The sequence below is a fragment of the Daucus carota genome, chromosome 2 (genome assembly GCF_001625215.2).
Source record: "Daucus carota subsp. sativus chromosome 2, DH1 v3.0, whole genome shotgun sequence".
NCBI lineage: Eukaryota > Viridiplantae > Streptophyta > Magnoliopsida > Apiales > Apiaceae > Daucus > Daucus carota.
The window spans coordinates 43,754,587-43,777,635 of NC_030382.2; the positions used below are offsets into that span (position 1 = coordinate 43,754,587).

The 23,049-nt window shown below is 33.3% G+C and overlaps 2 protein-coding genes and 1 non-coding gene across 5 annotated transcripts; all 3 read right to left on the reverse strand.

Moving 5' to 3' along the window:
- Positions 1–1,855: 1,855 nt before the first annotated feature.
- LOC108205866 (ABC transporter B family member 15) lies at positions 1,856–7,572 on the reverse strand. Its single transcript, XM_017375977.2, has 7 exons — positions 7,243–7,572; positions 7,014–7,068; positions 6,745–6,923; positions 6,195–6,652; positions 4,783–5,323; positions 3,603–4,493; positions 1,856–3,358 (listed from the first exon to the last, which is right to left on the reverse strand). The coding sequence occupies exons 1-7, from the start codon at positions 7,459–7,461 to the stop codon at positions 1,970–1,972; spliced, it is 3,732 nt and encodes a 1,243-aa protein (XP_017231466.1). The 5' UTR covers positions 7,462–7,572; the 3' UTR covers positions 1,856–1,969.
- Positions 7,573–15,396: 7,824 nt separating this feature from the next.
- On the reverse strand, positions 15,397–18,646 carry LOC108206712 (type IV inositol polyphosphate 5-phosphatase 7). Of its 3 annotated transcripts, XR_001804169.2 has the most exons (8): positions 18,063–18,646; positions 17,839–17,938; positions 17,646–17,756; positions 16,991–17,575; positions 16,596–16,859; positions 16,268–16,460; positions 15,905–16,161; positions 15,397–15,785 (listed from the first exon to the last, which is right to left on the reverse strand). XR_001804169.2 is itself a non-coding variant. In XM_017377098.2 (7 exons), the coding sequence occupies exons 1-7, from the start codon at positions 18,175–18,177 to the stop codon at positions 16,120–16,122; spliced, it is 1,410 nt and encodes a 469-aa protein (XP_017232587.1). In that variant the 5' UTR covers positions 18,178–18,646; the 3' UTR covers positions 15,868–16,119. The 3 variants fall into 3 exon arrangements, 2 of the variants coding, with proteins under 2 accessions (XP_017232587.1, XP_017232589.1); XM_017377098.2 differs by lacking the exon at positions 15,397–15,785 and having other exon boundaries at positions 15,868–16,161; XM_017377100.2 differs by lacking the exons at positions 15,397–15,785; positions 15,905–16,161 and having other exon boundaries at positions 16,275–16,460; positions 16,630–16,859.
- Positions 18,647–21,717: 3,071 nt separating this feature from the next.
- LOC108208498 (uncharacterized) lies at positions 21,718–22,803 on the reverse strand. Its single transcript, XR_010288479.1, has 2 exons — positions 22,131–22,803; positions 21,718–21,896 (listed from the first exon to the last, which is right to left on the reverse strand). It is a non-coding gene; the product is annotated as an uncharacterized LOC108208498 (transcript).
- Between the last annotated feature and the right edge of the window lie 246 nt (positions 22,804–23,049).

Sequence of the window (23,049 nt, forward strand, 5' to 3'; positions counted from 1 at the left end):
TAATAAAATCAAATCGATGTTGGATTTTAAATCGATTAGTGATATAGTTTAAATTGATTAGATAATGTTTTGAAGAATTTTTAATTTTTGTTTCAAAAAAATACTTTAATGATATAAAAGATAGTAGAACTCTGAAAGAATCACTAATGTAATCCATGGTAATATATTAATTGTAGAATTTTTAATTTATGTTAATAGTGCACCCAATCTTCATACAATTTATTTAAAAATGGTAAAAATAATGTAAAATATTTATCATTGACGTACATATAATGTATCATTAATTGTAATATTTCTAAGATCTCAACATACATGAAAACAATTTGAATAATATATTCTTTGGAACTGTAACGGTGAATTTGATGATTCAATCTTTTTAATTATGGAAATACAATTAACAAAATCTTATGACTGATATGTATATAACGATAATTAAAATATGTTAATTAGATTAGTGATATCATCAGATTGGAATTAAGATTGGAATTAATTAAGGGGAGTAAATTATATTCATTATCTCCTTAATAAAGGAAAGTTCTGAAATAATTGTGCACTCAATACAGTTAAAGATACGTATAAGATATTTAATAGTGCAAAACGTTCCATGTACTGCCCTTGTACATAAATTGATTGTATTTATACTGTATGGAATATATCCCATCTGATCACAAGATCAATACTAATCCAACGGCTGGATATCACGTCTCTCATGTCTCTCGCTAAGTCTCCGTCTCTTTTGAACCTCCCCCTATATATATATATATATATATTATGATCTATGGAGTACAAAAATATATACACATATATATGTACGCGCTCGCACACGTCTTAAATAAAATGAAATGACAATTTTACCTATATGTAATTCTATTTAACTTATATCAAAAAACTATACAAAGTACGGACTAATTTTAAATAATTTATTTAGTAATTTATATATTTTTAATTTTTAAAGTTAAATATAATATAAGTGTCATGATTTTATACTTATATATATAATTAGTATCAATAGATTTTAATTTAATATGTAGCTGGTGAGAATTAAATCTTATGCATTAGCATGAGATGAATTTCTTTTAGATCTAAGTATACAACGTAAAAATCAGAGTTAAATATTTTAGCATTATCACTTGAAGGGATAACTAAAATTAAGCGTACTATACTAAATTACAAATTATACTTATTTTTAGTTATTATTGTTTAAAAGTTGTTAAATACATTTGATGATATGAGACTTTATTATCTTATTTAATACAAATTCTACATATCAGTTATTGAAAGTGGATTTTCAGGAGCGGATTTAGACAAATAAAAAAAATAGATAATATGGAAATTGCACATTTAAGGACTTCACGAAGACTGATACATGAATCTCTAATTGATATATGCTGATTACTAACATATCAATTAGAAGTTTATCATGTAAGTGATTATTCTATGGGAGAGTAATTTATGCTTTATAACAGTTACTATATTTCAAAAAACGCTGAATTTTGATTTTATATATCATGTTCTTTTAAAAAAAATATTTACTATTTACTTTTAAAAAAATATTTACTATTTGTTTTAAATTTTAAGATTATTATTATTATTATTTTTAACGTAGGAACCCGCCGCCGCTACCTTTGGGTGCGCACTGGTTAAACCCATGAGCTCATGTAATAGCCTATAAACCACGTAATAAGATTATTTAATCTTATTTAAACAAAGTTGTGTAATAAATATTTTTTTAAAAATATAAATATATTATTTAAAATACTAGAATTTATCCTTGATTATAATATTATTGAAGAGAGATATATGATCTTCATTTGGCTGACCATACTCCACTTCTTCGATAAAAATAGGCATGCCCTTATGCCGATAACAATAGTCCTTATCATTCAAGACATTTAAGAGGTTATGAACTTATGACAATAATCATCCGAGACCAAGTACAAAATCAGTATGCAACAATACAGGGACTACTTTACTTGATGGTGCCGCCACCATTGGGCGTTCTTTGCAGGCTTACTAATGCATAGTAAGCTCCCACAGATCCTTTCGAAATCAGTGAAGAATGTGTCCCTTTTTCGACAACTTTCCCTTTGTCTAGCACCGCGATTGTGTCACAACTCTGTATCGTACTCAATCTATGTGCCACTACAATGCTGGTTCTTCCCATCATAACGTGCTCCAGTGCAGCTTGAACCACATTCTCAGATTGGCTATCGAGTGCACTTGTTGCTTCGTCCAACAATAACACTGCAGGATTTTTAAGTATAGCGCGAGCTATAGCAATGCGTTGTTTCTGACCTCCTGATAATTGCAGTCCTTTGTCTCCGCACCATGTATCGTATCCGTCTTTTAGCCCTGTAATGAAAATGTGCACATTGGCTGCCTTAGCTGCTTCAATAACCTCGGTTTCATCAATCTTTTGATTACTTGTTCCATACATGATATTTTCACGTATAGTGCCAGCAAATAGTGTTGGTTCTTGACTGACAAGTGCAATGTGTTGCCTTAGTGATCTAAGGTGGTATGACCTTATATCTTTTCCATCAATTTTGACTACGCCTTGAAGTGGATCATAAAATCTTTGGATCAGCCCGATTATAGTTGATTTTCCTGATCCACTCTGGCCAACCAGTGCTGTTGATTTCCCTTCTTCTATGCAGATGGAGAAGTTTTTGAAGATCATCGTATTAGGCCTGGCTGGATATGCAAAATTTACCTCACATAACTCAACTCTGCCTGTAATTTTATCTGGCTTGTAGCCTTCTGGATCTTCGGGATCAATGAGGGAATCACGGTCCAATACAGCAAAAACTGACCGAACTGCATCAGAACCTTTAGCAAGATCATTGGTCATACTCCCAGCATCTGCTATCACACGGCCCGTGCTTACCAAGATTATAAAGGTTTGAAACAGAGCCTTAGCATCAATGTGACCATCCGCAATTAGTTTGCCACCGTACCAAAAGTCTAAAGCCCAAGTGCATAGCACGAGGCTCTGGGAGGTACCAAGTCCAAAACCAGCATACCAAGATCGTCGAGCACTTTCACTGCTCGGGCCTTCTTGGGCCTTTTCAACCAATTTAAGGATTCGGCTCTGGGATGAAAAAGATGTCACGGTTCTTAGATTGGAGACCGCCTCGCCTGCTAACTTGCTAGTTTCCTCCTGAGATTTGGCGGCCTTTGAGGACATGCTTTTCAGCAGGATGCGCTTGAAGTAATAACAAACAATGATGAGGGGCTGCACTGCAATCATCAGAACCGCAAGCCTCCAGGCAATGACTAAGCCCATTGTGCAAGCAATTATAACTGCGGAAGTTGTTTGAATGACAAGTGCCATTCGATCACCTACTAAAGATCTTACCTACAAATATTTAAAAATTTCAAGTCACTACAAAGATATACTAACTGCTACTCCCTCCGTCCCCCTGAGTTGTATACGCAGGGGAGCGGTTAAATTATTTTTTTTTCTGAAAAAGAAAATCATAAAAATAAATTATAGAACCATATTTTATAGAAGCATCAAAGTGCGTGTCAAATAGTGAACATATAGAATTAAACGGGACGGAAGGAGTAGTACTTTTTCAGGTGATGAAGAACATACGTACCATATTGGCGTCTTTGGCAAGGCGAGAACAGATGGCACCACTAGAGTTTTCATCGCGATCAAACCATCCAATCTCAAATGTGAGAATTCGGGATAACATTCTTTCTCTGATCCTCTTGGTCAAGTACTCTCCTATAGCCGCAAAATTGTAATGCTGAATTATATTGATCACCACAGAAAAGACAGCCAAGCCAAGAAACCAGAGTCCATATATCCTGGTTTTCCGTTTAATCTCTTCATGATCTCGAAGAAAAAACAGAGATAGTGTGGATGCCAATGCAAAAGAGTAAGCAGGCTGAACAGCACCGAAAATTACTGCAGATAGACTTCCTAGCACAGCTTGTTTCCATTCAGGAGAATTCATAGCTAACAGTCTTTTAAATGAAGGTACTGATGAAACTTGTTCATTCAATATCACAGGGGCATTACTGGTATGTTGTTCTTCGTCTCGTGCCACGGAGTTTGCTGATGCAGACAGACACGCACTTATATCAGTATTTGGCGACGAGGACGCTGTGTTATTGGTGGTTGTTAATGGGTTTAGTGAACATTCATGATTCTTTTGGCTTTGTTGGAGGTTGAGTAAGGTTGTGTAGACACTATTTTGGTCTTTGCTAAGATGATTATGTGATCCGATTTCTTTGACATCTCCATGTTGTAGCACGGCAATGAGGTCAGCATTTCGGACAGTGGAGAGGCGGTGTGCAATGATGATTGTAGTGCGGCCAATAGCTGCCTTGTCGAGTGCGTCTTGTACTACTCGTTCGGATTCTGAGTCGAGGGCGCTAGTAGCTTCGTCAAGGAGTAGTATTCGGGGGGACTTGATGATTGCTCGCGCTATAGCTATTCTCTGTTTCTGCCCTCCCGACATTTGAACACCTCTTTCACCAACCTAGGCATACACAGAATTGACGATTATGGGGAGTTAGACGTGTTTAAATAATTCTGGCCGTTTGGAAACATGCATTTCATTTTAAATGATGGATTTCAAATGACAGGATTTGAGTTATCATTTCAAATTATCAGATTTATACTAATATTTGAATGTTTGGATTTCAAATGAAATCCAAAACCAAATTCCCACACAGGTTATTTGATCAAATCCAGAATTTTAAATGAAATCTAGGTTCCCAAACAGGCCAAAGTCAAAAGACGCTGAGCTTGTGAAAATAAATACAAACCTGGGTGTCGTAACCTTGGGGCAACTGACTGATGAAGTTGTGAGCATTAGAAGCTTTGGCAGCTTCAATAACCTCGTCGATGTCAGCATCTTCCTTGCCGAACAAAATATTTTCTTTTATTGTGGTGGCGAAGAGGGCTGGCTCTTGACTCACCAGCCCCATTTGCGATCTCAGCCATTTCAGCTGAAGCTTTTCAATGGGTACACCATCGATCAATATTTCTCCTTTTATAGGGTCGTAAAATCTCTGTAACAGAGCAATAACCGTTGATTTACCGGATCCACTTTCACCCACCAGCGCCACCATCTTACCTGCTGGGATTTTTAGGTTCAGGTCCTTGAAAACCATGGGTTCGGGCCTGGAGGGGTACTCGAATTCAACGTGTCTTAGCTCCACCTCACCAGAAATGTTTTCTAGGATCATGCCATCCATGTTCTCTAAATCTATTTTAGGCACTCTGTTTATGACTTCCGTTATCCTTTCCCCAGCCGCCACTGCTTCAGATAAGTATTTCACCACTGATAACCCGGAGCCTAGTGATCTGAGCAACAAGATCAATATTTTAATTTATTTTTTTTTACAAGATTACATTATTCATGACTCAGTCATAAGAATTGATTTGGTACAATTTGACATTACCAGATAATGGTGCAAGAGTGCATGCTAATAAGAAACGTTTCAGCGTGAGAACATGTACAAGTTAAACACCGTCCACGTGTGTAGTGTTCCAGCTTAGTGCTGCTAAATGCATCGTGCTCTAATTTTCATGATTAACACAGTTATACCACAACAAGAGTTATATATGCTAGTGACTAGTGGAGGCATAATCCATGTATGGATTCCTTCTAGACTCAAGTGTTGCTAAATGCAATGTACTGCTTTTATTCTGCATAATTAGCACAGTTGCCCCATGATTGTTCAGAAAGTAAATGACTTATTGTCCATAAGAGAGTGATTATGAAGGCACAATCCATTGCATAATCATAATCATTCCACAGAGATACAATACCATATACAGAAAGTAGCAGTTGTAGAAATTGTCAATTATAGCCAAGTTAGTCTTTAAGTGGATTCATATGCTCAACATAAGAGCAGGTTCAGAAAAGGCAAAAGCACTTCCAAATTCAAGCCAAATTATACAAGTCGAAATAGACTTAAGGAGTAGGTACTTAATTTTTTTTAAAGCTTGACAAGATTCAATATTTTCTGACAGGTAGCATTATGCAGATTAAGTGGAAGATTATCTGTCTGGAAGAGGATTTTTGGAACAGTAAAAACAGGACATCCACTAAAGATGACACTAAGGAGTTTTGTTAAAGTAGATAATAAAAGCCATGTAAATTAGTGGTGTGCTAAAGCAAAGCTATGAACTGATTCTGACAGAAGACAAGTAAATTAGATGGTTTACTTACAATCCTCCGACAATGATACAAGACCCAACTTGTAATGTTGTTCCTCCCTGAGCATTATTGTACATCACCATTCGACTTCCATAATATGACATGAATGACCATATTGCAAAAACTACCCCATTGCTCCCAATTGCCAAGCCTTTAGCCAGTCCCTGTTTGAGTCCCAATTTCACTGTCCCCTCCAGTGCTGCTGAGTAATCCGATACGATTCTCTTCTCTCCAACAAACGAATACACTGTTCTGATTGATGAGATGGCTTGTTCTGTTATCGCGTCTGCTTTGTTATATTCAACTCTCATCTTTCTTGCTATGCTGGTCAGTGTTCTTCCGTATATTAGACCTGGGATGATCAGGAATAGTGCAAATGGAAGCCCTACAATCGCGAGTCTCCACAGCATCAAGAATGCTGCTATATAAGCTCCAATAAATATGGATGCATTCATCAAAAAAACCGGAACCTGTACATAGAACATTTTTAATAAAATCAAATTAGTACATATATGTTGATCAAATTGTAGGGTACCATAAGAGCATTTTCCATTTATGTTACCTTTTCACTGATAACATCTTGAATAACAAGGGTATCATTGGAAACACTAGTGATGACCTCCGCGGTACTTGTGACATGCAGATCAAAGTAGCCAACATCCTGCCTTAACACTGCTTTCAAGTATCTTGCTCTCATTCTCGAAGCTTGTCGTTCACCGGTTCTTGTCCAACAATACCCCTCTAAATATCACAGAGCCGAAAGGATGCATTAAACAATTTTCATGAAAAACATTTTTTATTTTGAATACGTACACAAAGTAATGGACTTGCCTAGGAAAGAAGCTATCCATTGAGCAGCAGCCAAGTAACACAAAGCCAAGGCGTTCTGTTATCCATTAATCAGCTCAACTTAGTCAACATTATGGATAGACAAATAGATAGGGGGAGAGAGAGAGATAGAGAGAGAGAGAGAGAGAGAGAGAGAGAGAGAGAGAGAGAAGAGAGAGAGAAGAGAGGGAGAGGGAGAGGGAGGGAGGGGGGGAGAGAGAGAGAGAGAGACCTTGTTAATATCATGAGTGAAATCATGATTTACGGTTTGAAAGGAAATGGTACTGCCAACATTGTTCATGAGCTTGCTGGTTACAAATAACATGACAGGCGTGGAGAGACCATCACCGACGGCCCCGATGAAACCCAGAATCATCAACAACAAATCTACAGCGTCAGCATGCATGAAGATGGAGAAGATAGACCCGGATTTCTTGTTTATGTTCCCCATAGGCTTCTTCTTTATTTTCCTATTGCTCTTCGACCCTCCTCTATATATATGCGCTTGTCTGTTTCTATAGTGTAAGAAGATCGCCTTTAGGATTGCTTTCAATTCTTAGAGATTTATTTATCATCTGTTACAAGACTTCACAGCGGACAAAGAGACTTACTGCTCAACTTATGTCAAATTAATTACATCATATTATTAATATCAGAAAAATGTTCCTCATCACACAAAATCTGGAAGTAATACTCAGAAAAAAAAGAGTTGGAAAAAATACCCGGATACCAGTTATTAACGTCTGATAATTGGCGTTTTTAATTAGAAAAAACAAAATAATAAAGTCGGAAAAAAAATACTCAAATATCGGTTATTAACGTCTGGTAATCTAGCGTTTTCAATTTGGTAAGAAAACGTTAAATTGTGCAGCATATTGTTATTTTAATCCCAGCAAAACGCTACACGATATAGCGTTCTTTTAGGATCAGGGACATAGCGTTTTTGGTGAATATCCAAAATGATATATTATGTAGTTGATAAATGATATTTGGGAAATTTTTTTTGGGATCATCGATATAATGATAATGAGGGTCTAACGCCCTTAATATTAGTTCTTAGATATTATAAAAAATTTATTAGAAATATTTATTATCCTGTCTAATAGTATATATTTATTAATTTGCCGCGATGTCACTGCTTAAAATTGGATAAGTGTTTTTTATATATTAGAAAAATTATTAAACAAATCATTTCATTTGTTTTAAATGATAGAGATTTTCAATTTAGATTATTGTTTAAAATATTTAATTTGATTATATATAGATTGTATATATAGATAATATTATGATAATATAGATTTTTTTGTAAATAAAAAATATCATTGTTGATAATAATATTATCATTAATTTTTTGAAAAATCATTATTTTTTTTGAAAATAATATTATGATAATAATATTATCTATATTATGATAATATAGATAATATTATGCTTAAATTCATTGTTGATGCTGGGTGGTTGCGAATCAAAAAGTTGTCCAACAACATTCTAATAAATCATAGTTGTGTGATTCAATAACCCATTCCGAAAATAACACGATTACTTTTTAAGCCTAGATATCAAAATTCAATTGAAACAACCCATAATAGAAGAGAAATTTTATTTACAATTTCTTTCTTCAAAATACCTATCGTATTTGAAATAATGATTTGTATTTTCTCTAAAATAATAGAAAAAATATATATATCGTGGAAAGGAAGAGGTTGCATTATCTATATAAACATGATAAAATAATAATTGTGATCGCTAGTAAACATTATCTTTTTTTTTTATCTGAGATGACAGGAGATAGACTATTACTTGAGCTATTCAACTTGGCTCGAGGATAAACGCTATCTTAATCTTATTTGATATTAAATTGTAATATATTTTATACTCAAATCTCCGTAGAAACAAATTATCAATTTAAATAAACTCGTCTATAATTATTTGACGTGAACCTGGATGCGTTTGTGTCCGTAGTTAGCAGACATGAAAAAGTATAATTTTCCTTTTGAGCATCTCCAATAAAATTGTTATAATGATTGATTAAATTGGACTTGTAAGATATTATGTATAGTTTGTTGAACATGTAATATATTTTGTTTCGATGATACTGATTATATTAATTGTCTGTATTTTAAATATAACATATTATTATTATTTCAAATTATTATAAATAGAATATAATATTGTTTCAATATGATAATTGATAACGTGACATTTGTTACAGATGTGTATTTATTTGACAAATATAATTATCCGTAAGAGTTTGACTATAATTATAAATCATGGCAGAGCATGGTTAGTGTGTGAAATTTTCATGAAATTGTCTGTATTATTATTTTTTAGTATGCCAACTCATTTTTTTGGTAAGAATTTTTTAATTTGGAGTTATTCTTAGAGCAACTCCAATCATAAAAATCTTAGCTAAAAAGTGAGTTGACATATAAAAAATATATATATATAAAGAATCTCTTAAAAAAATAAAATTCCAACCACACTCCCCTTTTGTCCATAACTAGTTGAGAAGCCGCGCGTTGCGGCGGCCTATAAATATTATATTAATGATTTAGTATTAATATTTGTAGAATAAAATAATTTTGTGGCTATTTATAAAAAGTATATTAATGATTCAAAATTATTATTTGTAGAATAAAATAAATTTTATATTATAAAAATCTTGATGTAATACCAATAATAATATATAAAACTGCAAAATTGGACTATAATTCATGGTGAAAAAATGAAAATAAATTTATACACGTAATTAACAATTTAAAGTACGACGAATCTTAATTTTATTTGTTTTTTTTAAAATTAATCATGTTCTTACATTATCACCTTCCTCCAATTTTTTTGGATTGATTGTGCACAAAAACATCTAACTTAAATCCGTGAGATAGGGGTCTATAACTACCCTTGCTTGTAACAACTTTTATTTTTTAATACCGTATAAACAGTTTTCACTTAAAAGTTGGTTGAACAGAGCAAACAGATAATGCATGAATAATTTTTTCCTGTATACAGAGTAAATCATATAAAAATTAACAAAAACAAACACGTCCAATGAACAAAACAAATATTATAAAAAAATAACCAACAAAAATACATCACTAATAGTTAATTTATTGATATCGTCCATAAATATCATGTCAATACTATATTCTTTTCCCGTGTTTGGATTTGTCGACCCCCGTTTATAACTACCTTTACTTGCAACAACCTTTATTTTTTTAATACTGTATAAACAGCTTTCACTTATCGTCGCAGAAGAACGGAACCACCGAGGTAGAAATCGAGCAAGAAACGATCACAAGAGAGAGATATGGTTGTGGTATTAAGAGAGAGGAGGTTGTGTTTTAATGATCCAAAACCCTACAATACGGGTATTTATAGGTGAAGAGAGACTTGTGTGCTACTCTTTCCCATAATTAAATAATCTGAAACAAAATCAGATTAAAATTTTCAAGCTACTATATTCCATAAATAATCTGAAACAAAATCAGATTCTGAAACTTGCTTCTAATATACCCAAAACTAAAAAAGGTAGTTCTAATTTTTGATATTTTTCATCCAAAAATTCCAGAAAATTAGAAAAATAGAACAGAACGATATGAGAGGCGCCACATACACGCCCCTCGCTTCTCCTTTATATAAGTATATTGATTATAGTCAAGCTCCTATGGATGACTATATTTGTCGAACCACTGCACATCTGTAGCAAATATCACGTCATCCGATTATCATATTAAAATAATACATTCTATTTATAATAATTTGAGATAATAATTATTTTTAAAATATAACAAACCAGTATAACTAATAACATTAAAACAAAATGTCTCACAAATTCAGCAAATTTATATAATATCTTACCGATCCGATTTAGTCCATCATTATAACCAATAATGCTCTTAGACGGCTACACTTATGCAGTACAACAATATAATAATAATATATTTAAAAATGTTTTACTATATCTATATTTTTTAAAACTGATGTTTTACTATATCCTAAAAAAATCATTTTACTATATCAAAATTGCAAGACGCTGTGTGCAGTGAATACAAGAGAAAAATATATATATATATAAAACAAAAATTAATGTGAAACTAAAATAATAAAATGAAATAGCAAAGATGGAGTAACACGACACTATAAATGGAAATGTGGTTAAGACTTCATCAATCATCAATCATGAATGAAAGAATCATACGAAGATGTAGACAAGATAAAGTGATGACCAAAAGAAAGATAAAGAGGAAAGAAGAAGAAAAAAAGAAACAAGAGATAAGAGAAATGGATACATGGAGCGTATCTGGGGAGACTATTTTCTCAAAATAAAATTTTGACAAGGAAATAAAATGCTGATGTAGATGCTTTTTTTCCCCTCTTTTTGAAATGGCCAACTCAAATTTAAAGAATAAAGATGTAAGGTCATAATATGTGATGGAGCTGTTTTTGCGGATCAAGATTTTTGATCCAGAAAAAGGAAGTGAAGCTTACAGAAGCTATACAAACGTTGCTATTCCTCCAAAATTGTTGACGCTTTGTTTTATTTGATAATGGCAATGTGCTCACAATTAAGTCGAGTAAACTCTTTTTCTTTCATCAGTTACAAACGTATAAATATTCTGTGTAAGTTCACATATTTTTGTTGGGAATTTAATCCACCACATTTTTATCAACAAAGAATAAACTGAACGCTTCTGCTCTTAAGAATTTAACCCAAAAAAACTACTCTCTATTTTTTAATATATGACGTTTGACTTTTTAACACACACAAGTGTTTTGATCGGGTAGTTAAATGTTTTATTTTTGAAATTTTTTTTATTCACAAAAAAATAATAATTTTTACTATCCGGTTAATCCATCTAAAAATATGTGTCCAAGTTAAAAATATATAATATATAGAAAAAAGGAGTAATAGTTTAACAACAGTTTGAACAGGTGTCCTAAAATAGTAGTATAAGATAATGACGGTGACGTAAACTTTGATGTGGTTGATGATTGATTATATTTTAAAAATATAATATAATTATTATTTTAGATTATTATAAATAAAATATATATTTTTTCATATAATAATAGATGGTGTAGAATTTTCTTTACAAGTCTATGTATATTCAACACATATATAACTAATACGAGGCAAGAGTGACAACTAATACGAGGCAAGAGTGACGCAAGACTAAAACTATATTCAACAATGATCTTCCATCAAAGTTGAGATAATTTTACATTATGAGACTGTTTGGCTCAACTTAAAAAAAGTGACTATTGCTTAAAGTTTAGAAATAGTGTATAAGTGAAAAATTGGTTTAGAATTATAAGTCATTAAAAGTGTTTGGATACCATGACTTATAAATTATTTAGAGTTTGGATAATTTGACTTATAAGTTAGTATAATTTGGTTCTTTTGTGATATAATATTGTTTTCTTTTATTTAAAAAAATAAGTTACGGACCTCTTATTATTTAAATTACAATAATACAAAATCTTTTGTCATTTAAGTTCCTTGTAATTAACTTTACGAGAAAAAAATTCCATGATTAGAGCATATTGACTTGAGACAGACTGCGAGCTTTAATTGTAATAATATCTTAAAATAAAGATAATTATGTTTTATTTGTCATGCAAGTATATTATTCTGGACAAGTAATATAAACAGTTTTATTGAGAAGTAGAAGAAGCAGCACTCAAAAAAAGCTGGGGAATCTAGCTTCTTTTTTGGGCTTCTCATGCCTCGACATAAACGCTTCAAAATTCTTGCCAAACACTCTCACGTAATCAGAAGTCAACTTTTACGTTGAAAAAGTTGGGAAGTCAGTTTCCAAACACTCACTATATATATTTGTTTTCAAAAATGAGTTTCATGTTTAAGATCGAGTTGTTGTAAACTAACCATTCATTTCAAGTCTTATTCACAGACAACCATGTTCGATTTACGATGTACAACCGAAAAACTAGATTCGCATTTGTTTTCAAATTGAATGAGCTTATCAAGTTCTCGTAGACTAACAACTCATTTCGAGTCTTATGCATTGACAACCATATTCTATCTGCGATCATATATGCATATATAAGAATTTATGACTGAATACTGAACGAATTTCTACTCATTTTGACATGGAACCATTCACTTTTAAAGTTCAACCATAAAAATTATGACCTGAAATTCTCATGTAGATATTTTAACGTCTTGAAATAAAGTTGAAATTATTCGTGACTTTGTGAAATCTCTGAGAAAGTTTTACAGAACATGTGCCCGGTGAAAGAGTGTGAAAAACAAATGTTCTAGTGGAGAACCAAGGAATCGAGAAAAACTTGCAATGAATTTAATTTGTAACGAAATACTTCTTGCGAAATTTGATAAAGAAAGTTTACCTTAGAGCATCGTATTTAGGGATGAGCGGTCTCCTTCCGCTGCAGCGCCTTCCCCTCAGTCCTAAAGCCTGTTTGTTCCGCTCTATTCAATTTTAAACTGAAAAATGTTTGCTTCTGTAAGAGCATCTCCAACGGCGTTGGCTATAATCGTTGGCTAAATTGGACCTGTAAGACATTATGTAAAATTTGCTGAACATGTAAGACATTTTGCTTCAATGGTATTGGCTATATTGGTTGGCTATAATTTAAAAATAGTATGTTATTAATATTTCAAATTGTTAAAATAGAATATATCAGTTCAATATGGTATAAATGATGTGCAATCTTCTTACAGATTTTCTTACAGACCTGTAGAGGTTCGACAAATTTAGCCATCCATAGGAGGTTGGCTAAAATTATAGACAACAGCTGAGTGTGGTTGGAGTACGAGTTTTTAGAGAGGTTGGCTAAATTTTTTATTTTTAGTATGCCAACTCACATTTTAGCTAAAGGCTTTTGATGGTTGGAGATGCTCTAATAAGTAAAAAGTCGGTTTAAAGTAAGAATTAAGTCTGAAGCTGACTTAAATTTAGAAATTAGGTTGAGGTACTTTTTTCAGTTACTTAATTTTTTGAATTTTTTTTCATTAAAATTACCTTTAAATCATAAGTTACTCATAAATCAATTTTATTTTTATTTTTATCTTTTTAATAACCTTTAAGGGCGGTTGGAAACCTTTATTTCATTTCAGATGATGGATTTCAAATGATAAGATTTGAGTTGTCATTTCAAATTCTCAGATTTATAATAACATTTGAATGTGTGGATTTCAAATGAAATCCAAATCCAAATTCCCAAACAAATTATTTGATCAAATCCAGGATTTCAAATGAAATATCGGTTCCCAAATAAGCCATTAAGTCAATAATAAGTCAAAATCCAAGATTTACATTTATACAAAAATTAATAAGAAATGTGCATGTGACCATGCAATAACTTTAACAGTAGATTGATAAACTTTCTTGTCTAATAAATTAATTTGAGTCCCTGCCTTCAATATTTTATATCATTCTAATCATTTTCTGGAGGAACAAAGTGCCCAAAGAGGAATGTAACCTTGGTGCTGATGTATTTCTTTACTACTAAGAGTCTTTTTTTTCTTTTTCTAAGAGCCATACGTTTGTGTCACTTTACCCAACTAGCAGCACTTCCTTGGATCCACCAACATAAAAAGAGCACAGTTCCATCTATTTCAACATCCATGATGCATGTACTTGGTTAAATTGTTCTTATAATAACAAGTATAGTGTACAAGATCCTCAATGTTTCCCATTTCTCATAATGACCACCCAAGTCCATATAATAAGGAATAATATCTTCAAAAATGTCGATAATAAAATATATTATAAAATGTATCCAGAGGTAATGGATATATTATATTACACATATATGAGATTCTGAGCTGAGTTTCAGTGATGCATTATGAAAATATTTTCTACTGTGAAAAGCTTTGTTGACAGTAGTTGTTGTTCGGTTGAAGAATATGCTGAAAAGCTATCAGCCTCTAGGCTATTGAAAATTGATAAATCATAGGGTCATGGAATTTATACTGTCTGACTCTTCCTCAATTTTCAATCAGGAGCACTTTTAAGTAGCTTGTATCTCAGAGTTGTTCACTTTATAAGATAATATTGATTTATGCATCAACTGTGGTTCTTCTGTGGTTTTCAGTACTTTTGCTCTGCGTTGCTTTATTATTCTCTGTTGTTCACACCAGTAACAAGAACAATATTGTGGTGCAACACATTTCATAGTAGTGTATAATTGTTGTAAATGATAATTTTTTATATGCATGTAGCCAGCCATGTGTAGGTGCTCAGTTGATGACCACACAGAGTCAGGATGATAAGTTAGTAATCTTTTTTTTTGAACCACTGATCAGTCATCTATATATATGAGCACGAATTAGTTCCATGTTAGCCCAAAAAAATTGATACATGAAATTTGCAGGCCAAAACATTTTGCAGACAAAAAATAATTACTTAAAATTTAGTTGGAAATATGGATGCGTGCGTAACAACTTGAATTTTTGGGAGAATTGGTCCCTTATTAGAGTAATATATGATCCTGGTAAGCCTACTTCCTAACATCTTAGAATAATATATGATCCTGGTTAGCCTACTTTCAACCACATTAAGATTTTGAGAGAATTGGTCAGCTCAGGTTCACGAGAGACTCGGGTTCGAATGCCCAAAAGCATTAGCCTCTTGTGGAGTTTTGCGGCCTGACAAGTAACACTGAAGCTGGATGTGAAGGATTTGATCCTGAAATTGTGGGTTGCACTCATGTTGAATGCTCTATTTTAAACTGCGGTTGAGGGTTGTTGAGATTCTTCTAAACTCCTGCTGTAAAATTTTGTTTGATGATCTGTGTCGAAAGCCATGCTGGAGTTAGAAATTCGTTTCGACTATTGTAAATTTTGTTTAAATTTAATAAAGAACATATAACATGTATATATGTTGTTCCTCAATTCATACGCACTTAACTGCATAATCCGATTATAATTAGCCCTTTTTTCTGTAGTGACCATTTTCACTGTGACATTTTGTCTACATAAATTTGAAAACTAAAGTATCCATGTCGAGGCAGAGGAGTAGAATGATTGAATGCTTCCGGACAAAGGTATGGTTGCCAACAATCACTTGTCAGGATCATCTCTCGTATGCTAATAGTCATGTAGGCAATCCTTCTATCATGGATATTAATGTGGCTGTGGGCTTTTTACATCAGCCTGCATTTCACCCTGCAATGATATAATATAGATGTTTAGGTAATTAGCTAATAGCTACATTTGTATTACAAAAATATCCCACTAAATATAGTTGTTTTAAAGAAGCTTAGTTGCTTACAGTATGATCACAATAGCTCATTGGCGGAATACTACTGCTGGGGACTAAAATCAATCTTGGACTACCAAGTTTAAGAAGTTCGATGTGTGTAGAAAAAAGAGCAGAGACTGGTCTGTGATCAGAGAATTTGCTCTCGCTGCGAAAGTATGATAATTGCTTCACCCCTTCACCATACCATAAAATCCTGTCACACCTGCTCGTAGCTAAGAAATATTAACCATGAACCAAACGCCTCCATAATATATTTGCTGTTCTCACCTTTCAGACTAGAACTGCACTAGATTTTAATTCTGATACCAAATAAAATACATTTTATTAAATTATTTACCATGCTGGAGTTCTTTGCTTCTCTCCTGCTTTACCTGGAAAACCTCCTGAATACCGATTGCAGTTAAAGGTAGAATACTTGTATGTTGGTGCAAATTCTATGTTCCCTTCTTTCCACCCTTCAAATACCCCACCTTCTTCCAGCTCCTTTTTAAGCTGATCAAACTCTTGTAATGCTGTCCAGTTTTTCTCTTCTATCAGCTGTCGCGCTAAGTTGTCTTCTAAGTATAGTCTGTAGTTCAGATCTCCAAACCAAAATATCCGACTGTCAGTAGAATACATCACATTGTCAGAGATATTTGAACTGATTCATCTTTTCTCACACTATGGTATTCTAAGATTGCTTAGAATTACAAACAATATGGCATTTTTAAGATTGAGAAGGCAACAACTTACTCATGTCCTAAGATGGTAAGAGGATGATGTCTATCACCATCATGGGGCATTCTAGAGAAAGTGGTTCGTCTAAAAATTTCTGATACTTGGTAATTCCTTCTCCCTTCATCGCCTTTTTTCTCTCCAGACGCTAAATGTGCAGCAATAAAGCACAAATTTGTTCCCTCTATAGTCATGCTGACCGCTACTGATCCTTTGTTTCCCAGATAGCCCATGATACCACAAGCCACAGAACTAACTTTGACATTCGATATGCAGTACTTCTTGACCAAGGCACTCTTCATCCAGACACTTAAGAAAACACCAACCATCTTCTTGCTTGCAATGATCTTGTAAGCACTGCTTGAATCTTGAATGTTTGGCTGGCCTATCACTTGGTCTGGTTCAGCATCGGTTACAAACACTCTTTCTTGGAAATCACACTGATAGTTCTCACTAGCCATTGGATTTACCATTGGTGTTAACCAAGGATTGCCATGTCTGTCATTGAGAGTTTGACCAATGAGCAGATTCCAGTTTGTGGCTTCAGTTGTGTCTTCTGACCCTATTACAGTTTTTGTGATCAGGGGTACAATCTCTTGAAACCTGCAAAAAGAGAACATTGGTGCTAACTGAATCCTTTAATCATTGCGCCTTAGAATGTATAAAAACATACCCAAGAACATATAAGTCAGCAGCTTCTTTAAGATTCAACCACTCATCCAAATCTACTGCTAAGCTATCAACAGGGGATCTTCCTGCAACATTCCAAGTCCCTACAAATACTCTAGGGAATGAAAACTGTAAGCAATGAGCATTCTTGAATTCTCTTTAGTGCTAATTTCTTACTAAAATTGCAGGAACCGCACCTTAACATATCGCTTGAAGTGCATGATTCCTCCTCACTTGATGTATCATGAAGATCATCTGTGCAGTCATCTTCATCTTTATATTTGTCTTCTAACTCCCCTGCATGCAAAAATCTTAAAAATTAAACAAGAACTAAGAAATTCAAAGATATAGTTATAACCACATAACACTAAACCAGAAAAGCCTCTCTGTAGTGTAAAGAATAGAAATAAAATTCCCAAACCTGATGGTTCTTTTGAGTTACATAGATCACTTCTCTTGTACTTCTTCCTGTACTTCCTTGAAAACAGCCGACTAAACCTATGAGACGTCGTTAAGTTCCTATCCTTCTTATCCATAATAAAGAGAGTGCAAGTAAAGGGAGGATCTTTATGAACTGGATGACCTCAATGGATGTTTTAGGCATTTCAGAAAAGAATCTGTTGATTTGGATATTAGAAGAGAAAACAGATAATTTTGACAAATGCTCCCAACTTCTGCAAAACAAATCTGTATATTTCTTAACATGATCATATTGCTCTGCAGCGCTTGGATGGTTATGAATTGGTGCAAGGCACTATTGTATTCATCGTCGGATGCTAAAAATCAAGAAGACGAAAGAAAAATGACAGCTGCAAGAAACTTGTACAAGCTGCAGAGGAAGCGATTATATCAGAGTAGGAAATGTAGGATCTTTTAGATGCTTTAAAGTTGTTAAAATTGTATATATAGACAAGAAGTTTCTGCCGCAGAGCCCTAATTAAATCTGTGTAATCTATGCAAATAATTGAAAGCAGAGCAAAATGTAGGATCTTTTAGGTGCTTGTCATGCTTGTCCTGTGTAATCCTTTCATCTAGATTAATTTTTATTTATTTGGTTTGTCATTTCGTGTCACTGTCCTAGAGTCAATACCGTTGAATAGTCGTATTACATATATATAGCTGGAGAGACTCAAATGAGAACCGAAAATTGTACATTGCTTTATTTGCCAAAAATTACATAGTAATATTTGATTTTTCGACTTTCTTGTCAGCATAGTTCCCATCCATGCTCTTTAATTACACGAGGCTGTGGTCCAAAGAACTTGGAGAATTAAATTATGCAACTCCCATGACTAGAGACGTCCTAACTAAACAGAAATAGAGAGTGAACCAAACCAGCTAGCTGAATCACCCTCTGCAGTTATATATCAACATCTCCTTTATTGACTAATTCCCTTTTGGATCTTCTATATGAAATTATAATCGAACCGCATGTTCATTTTTAATTAAAGCTGTGAAGATCTTGCATCATCTAGTTGTTATGTATCATGTACTGATATTATTAGTCTGAGTTTTATGTCCTTCACGAGTTTAATTATCTGGGGACGCATCCTAATTCCTGATATATCTCAACTCTCAAGATGTCATGATGATCAGATTACGTAGTTTGAATTCCACTAATTGCATGCATGCTTAGTCTCAAGTCTCAATCTCATTTCTTGCTTATTTATTACTTAAGGCATTATTTGGGTGAAATCATACGATACAAAATCACACCAAAATCAGTTTGGCTCAGCAAGTTCAATAAGTTATCTAAATGAGCTCCTAAATTTATATTTAAGTGATGTATTAAAAAAAATCACCACTATCATAGTGATTATAGAAAGTCATTACCTATTAATAATTAATAATATAAAATAATGAGTCTTAGCGATTTAGGTGATATATTTTTAGTAACTCTAATAGCAATTTCTATTTTTGTCTCTTATTATTTTAATTAAATTTGGAAGAAAGAAGGGGAAAATGAGGTAAAAATAAAGAATAAAAAAAAGAGAAATGAATTTTTTATTCATAAATATTAAACAGATAATGACTAAAAATTTGACCATAAAAAATCAAACAAAACAAGTGGGATCGAGGGAGAATATATTTCAGTTCACCCTCGATTCTTAGAACAAGAATCAGAATCGAAATTTTTAAAAATCAAGAAACTTCAGTGGGTCATTTCAGTTATCAACTTGTACTGGAAAATGCTCACCAGTCGCCTTGGATGTTGAGTTCGTAGCAGCTAGCAGAGTGGCTCGAATAAATAGCAGGGGGTCCAATTCCTGAAACAAGTATCGTTCTACTAGACTACAAACTATTGGACTGTTTGCATTTTAGATTTTGGGTTTGAAGCACTTCGTTTATACTTTCGGTGATTATAGTATATCTTCTTACGTTGGTATAGCGCCATAATTCCTATTATTATGATGATTTTTTTATGTATTTTATATGTTGGGGGTTAAAAAATATAGTTTCATGTATTTTCTCTCAGAAATAAATAAATCCTTATTTCTGGAAAAATTAGTCACACAGCCACATGAGTGATTCCATTCAAACTAAGAATAATAAGACCTTTACAAAAAAAATTGGGAACAAAATTTAATGAAAAATACATATGATAATTATATTTATACATGTATACAACGTTACCATGTGAGTTTTATTACAGTCATGGGTGAGTTTAGATTATCTGAAGTTCGAATAAATATTATTTTCTTAAATTAAAAATTTTAACGGAAGAAACTGTTAGCTTAGCAAACACTGAATCATTCTCAATTTCTCATACTGTTAACATTAGTATACAAATACAAAAGATAGGCCCATAAAGTAAAACCCATAAAAAAGTGAGCCTTTGCCAATTGCCAGTCTCTTTTAGCTTCATTTTAACTTTGCATGCTTGTTGTGCGTGCTCCGGCTTTAAATCGGAGAAGGCAAAGCAAATCAAGTACTATTCCTTCCGTCCCTCTCATTTCTGTACAAATTTTTTACTTTGACACGTATTTTAAAATATACACAAGTTATCCGTGATATCATGTTAAGTGACCAATTAACGGATTCTGACCGAAGATGTCAAGTACTTGGGATAAAGTGGGTGAGATGATTAGAAGCATGAGCACTAGTAGTAATCTTGTGAAGACAAGGGGCAAGGTACAAATTTCAGTCTGGTGTGTCGACTTTTGTAATGAATTATAACGTAAAAGTAGCAAAACTGCATGCATCAGAAGGGGGGATTCTGTATGTCACTAGTATATGCAACAAAAAAGACAGCCCTTCCTAGATTTAAAATCTCACTTAACTTTAAGACTGGTCTTTGCTTCTCGAAACAATCAAGAATCGAATCAATCCACAACAGAAGAAAGAAAGAAACAAGTGAAAGTGAAAGTGAAAGAGAGAAACAAAGAAGCTGCAGAAGATTTGCTTTGTCTTTTTTCACTTTAGACAAAGCTTTTTAAACTTCTGCTCATGGATAATTGCTATGTTTAATACCAATCACCCTGAGGTTTCCTAAATCTGATCACATTGTTGTTCTGCAATTCTGCATTGAACTGGACCTAGACCCGTCAATTTTGTACACGACACGTGAGTAATCCGTTATTGAATTTAGTGTTTTCTTTAGTTGAAAGAAAAAATTGAATTCAAAGAGAAACCAAAGTTCCTTTAACAAGGGGATTTGCTTTATCTGGAGAACCACAAAGCAACTCCATGAACATAAAGCAAAGGATACAAAGACTATCCATTTTTTTACTAAATTATGCATGCATGCCTACAAAATATGTTCCTTACTAAAGCATTCTTCGAGTCGTGCAGCATCTACTCCTTTCTGGTTTTTCTTTTCCATGGAAAAGCTTCCCTTATATTTACTTATCTGGATTTATAATATTGATAAGATACCTCATGATAGTCTTTCTTAATGTCTGTGTATTTCTTTCCAGAAAGAAGGTTCGACGGAATCCGATACCCTCTCCCTGCCTATAATTTTCTAGCTTCTTCAATCAACCTCAGCTGTTGAAAACAATTTATATTTTCCAAACAAGTAATGATCAAACACGAATCCATTAGAAGCCTAAAAACGTTTAATTCAGTCACTTACAAGTTGCAAACAGCAGATTCCATTTCATTCACAAAATGTGGGGTAAAAATTTTCATTTCAAACCTTTACAAATGATACTAGAAGAAGCCTTTCTAAGTTGGTGAGCTTCTGTAACTTCTGCATGTATCTGACCTGAGAGCTCAATCTCGAACAGGTGGACGCGTAGACTTCCCTGCTCTTCTGAAAAAAAACCCGAAAACATGTACATGAGAATCAGAAAGATCAAGCCGTAAACAATATTATTTCAATTTTTCTTCTTAATTCTTTTAGGAAACTGAATTCAACAAACTTCAAGATACTAGAAAAATATGTAAAAAAAATATTTATCAAAATTCTGATTTCTTAAGGTCTAAAGCACATACAAACTTAAGCTCAGGATCCTACAGAATTTAAAAGGCATCATGAGTAACATACCTGTTGTGGATAGGATCAGGACCATTAGGCACTCTTCTCTTGCTCACAAAATGTATATGAGAAGCATGATGAACAGCAATCCTCTGTTTCCCTAAAAGCTCGAAACTTTTACTTGATGCAACACTACTTAAAGCCAATCTTCTCGGTTGATTGCTCAACAACCCAAAACATAGTAAACACAGAAACCCCAACAAGAAAACATATCGCAATAGATCACCCGAAATCCTGCCACTTCCAACCATGACTGGTTCTCCCTGTTCTACCACTTCAAATATTTACCACGACACAAATTTGTGGACCAAAGGGGACCATGTGCAGCAACTCAAGATAGGAGCAGAAGAGAAGAATCAATGTAAGTGAGATATTGGCCTACAGGTTTTTGTTCAAGGGAGGGCACTACTAGAAGTAAGCTATTTGTTGAGTGAGAAAAATATAAGTGAAGAATGTAATATTCTGTGAAAGTATGGTTTCTTACTTTCTTATACCTTGTTTCTTTTTTATCGATACGGGGTCCACCAAGAACCCAACCTTTGCTTTTGTGTGTACATTTTCATGCAACTGTTCAAAGGGGACCTCAGTATCACTTCCTGTTGTTTACCATATAACCCGAATTTTTGAAAAAGGTATGCATTTTTGTGGCATCCAGAGTGGGATCTTATACGTTAAATGAAGAGCAATTACCTACTTATGCAGCCCCATTTGATGCCTGCCATTCATTAGATTATTGCAGATCAATGAACAAAATATTTAAACCCTAAAAAATGATTTATAATAAAAATAATTATATAGCAGCATCAGTATTCTAAAAATTCCAAATTTATTAAAAAATCTCTGATTAATTCTTAAAAAATATTTTACCATTTGCCTAAAAGTTACAGATTTATCGAAAAAATCCCCAATAAATCCTCGATAATTCTAA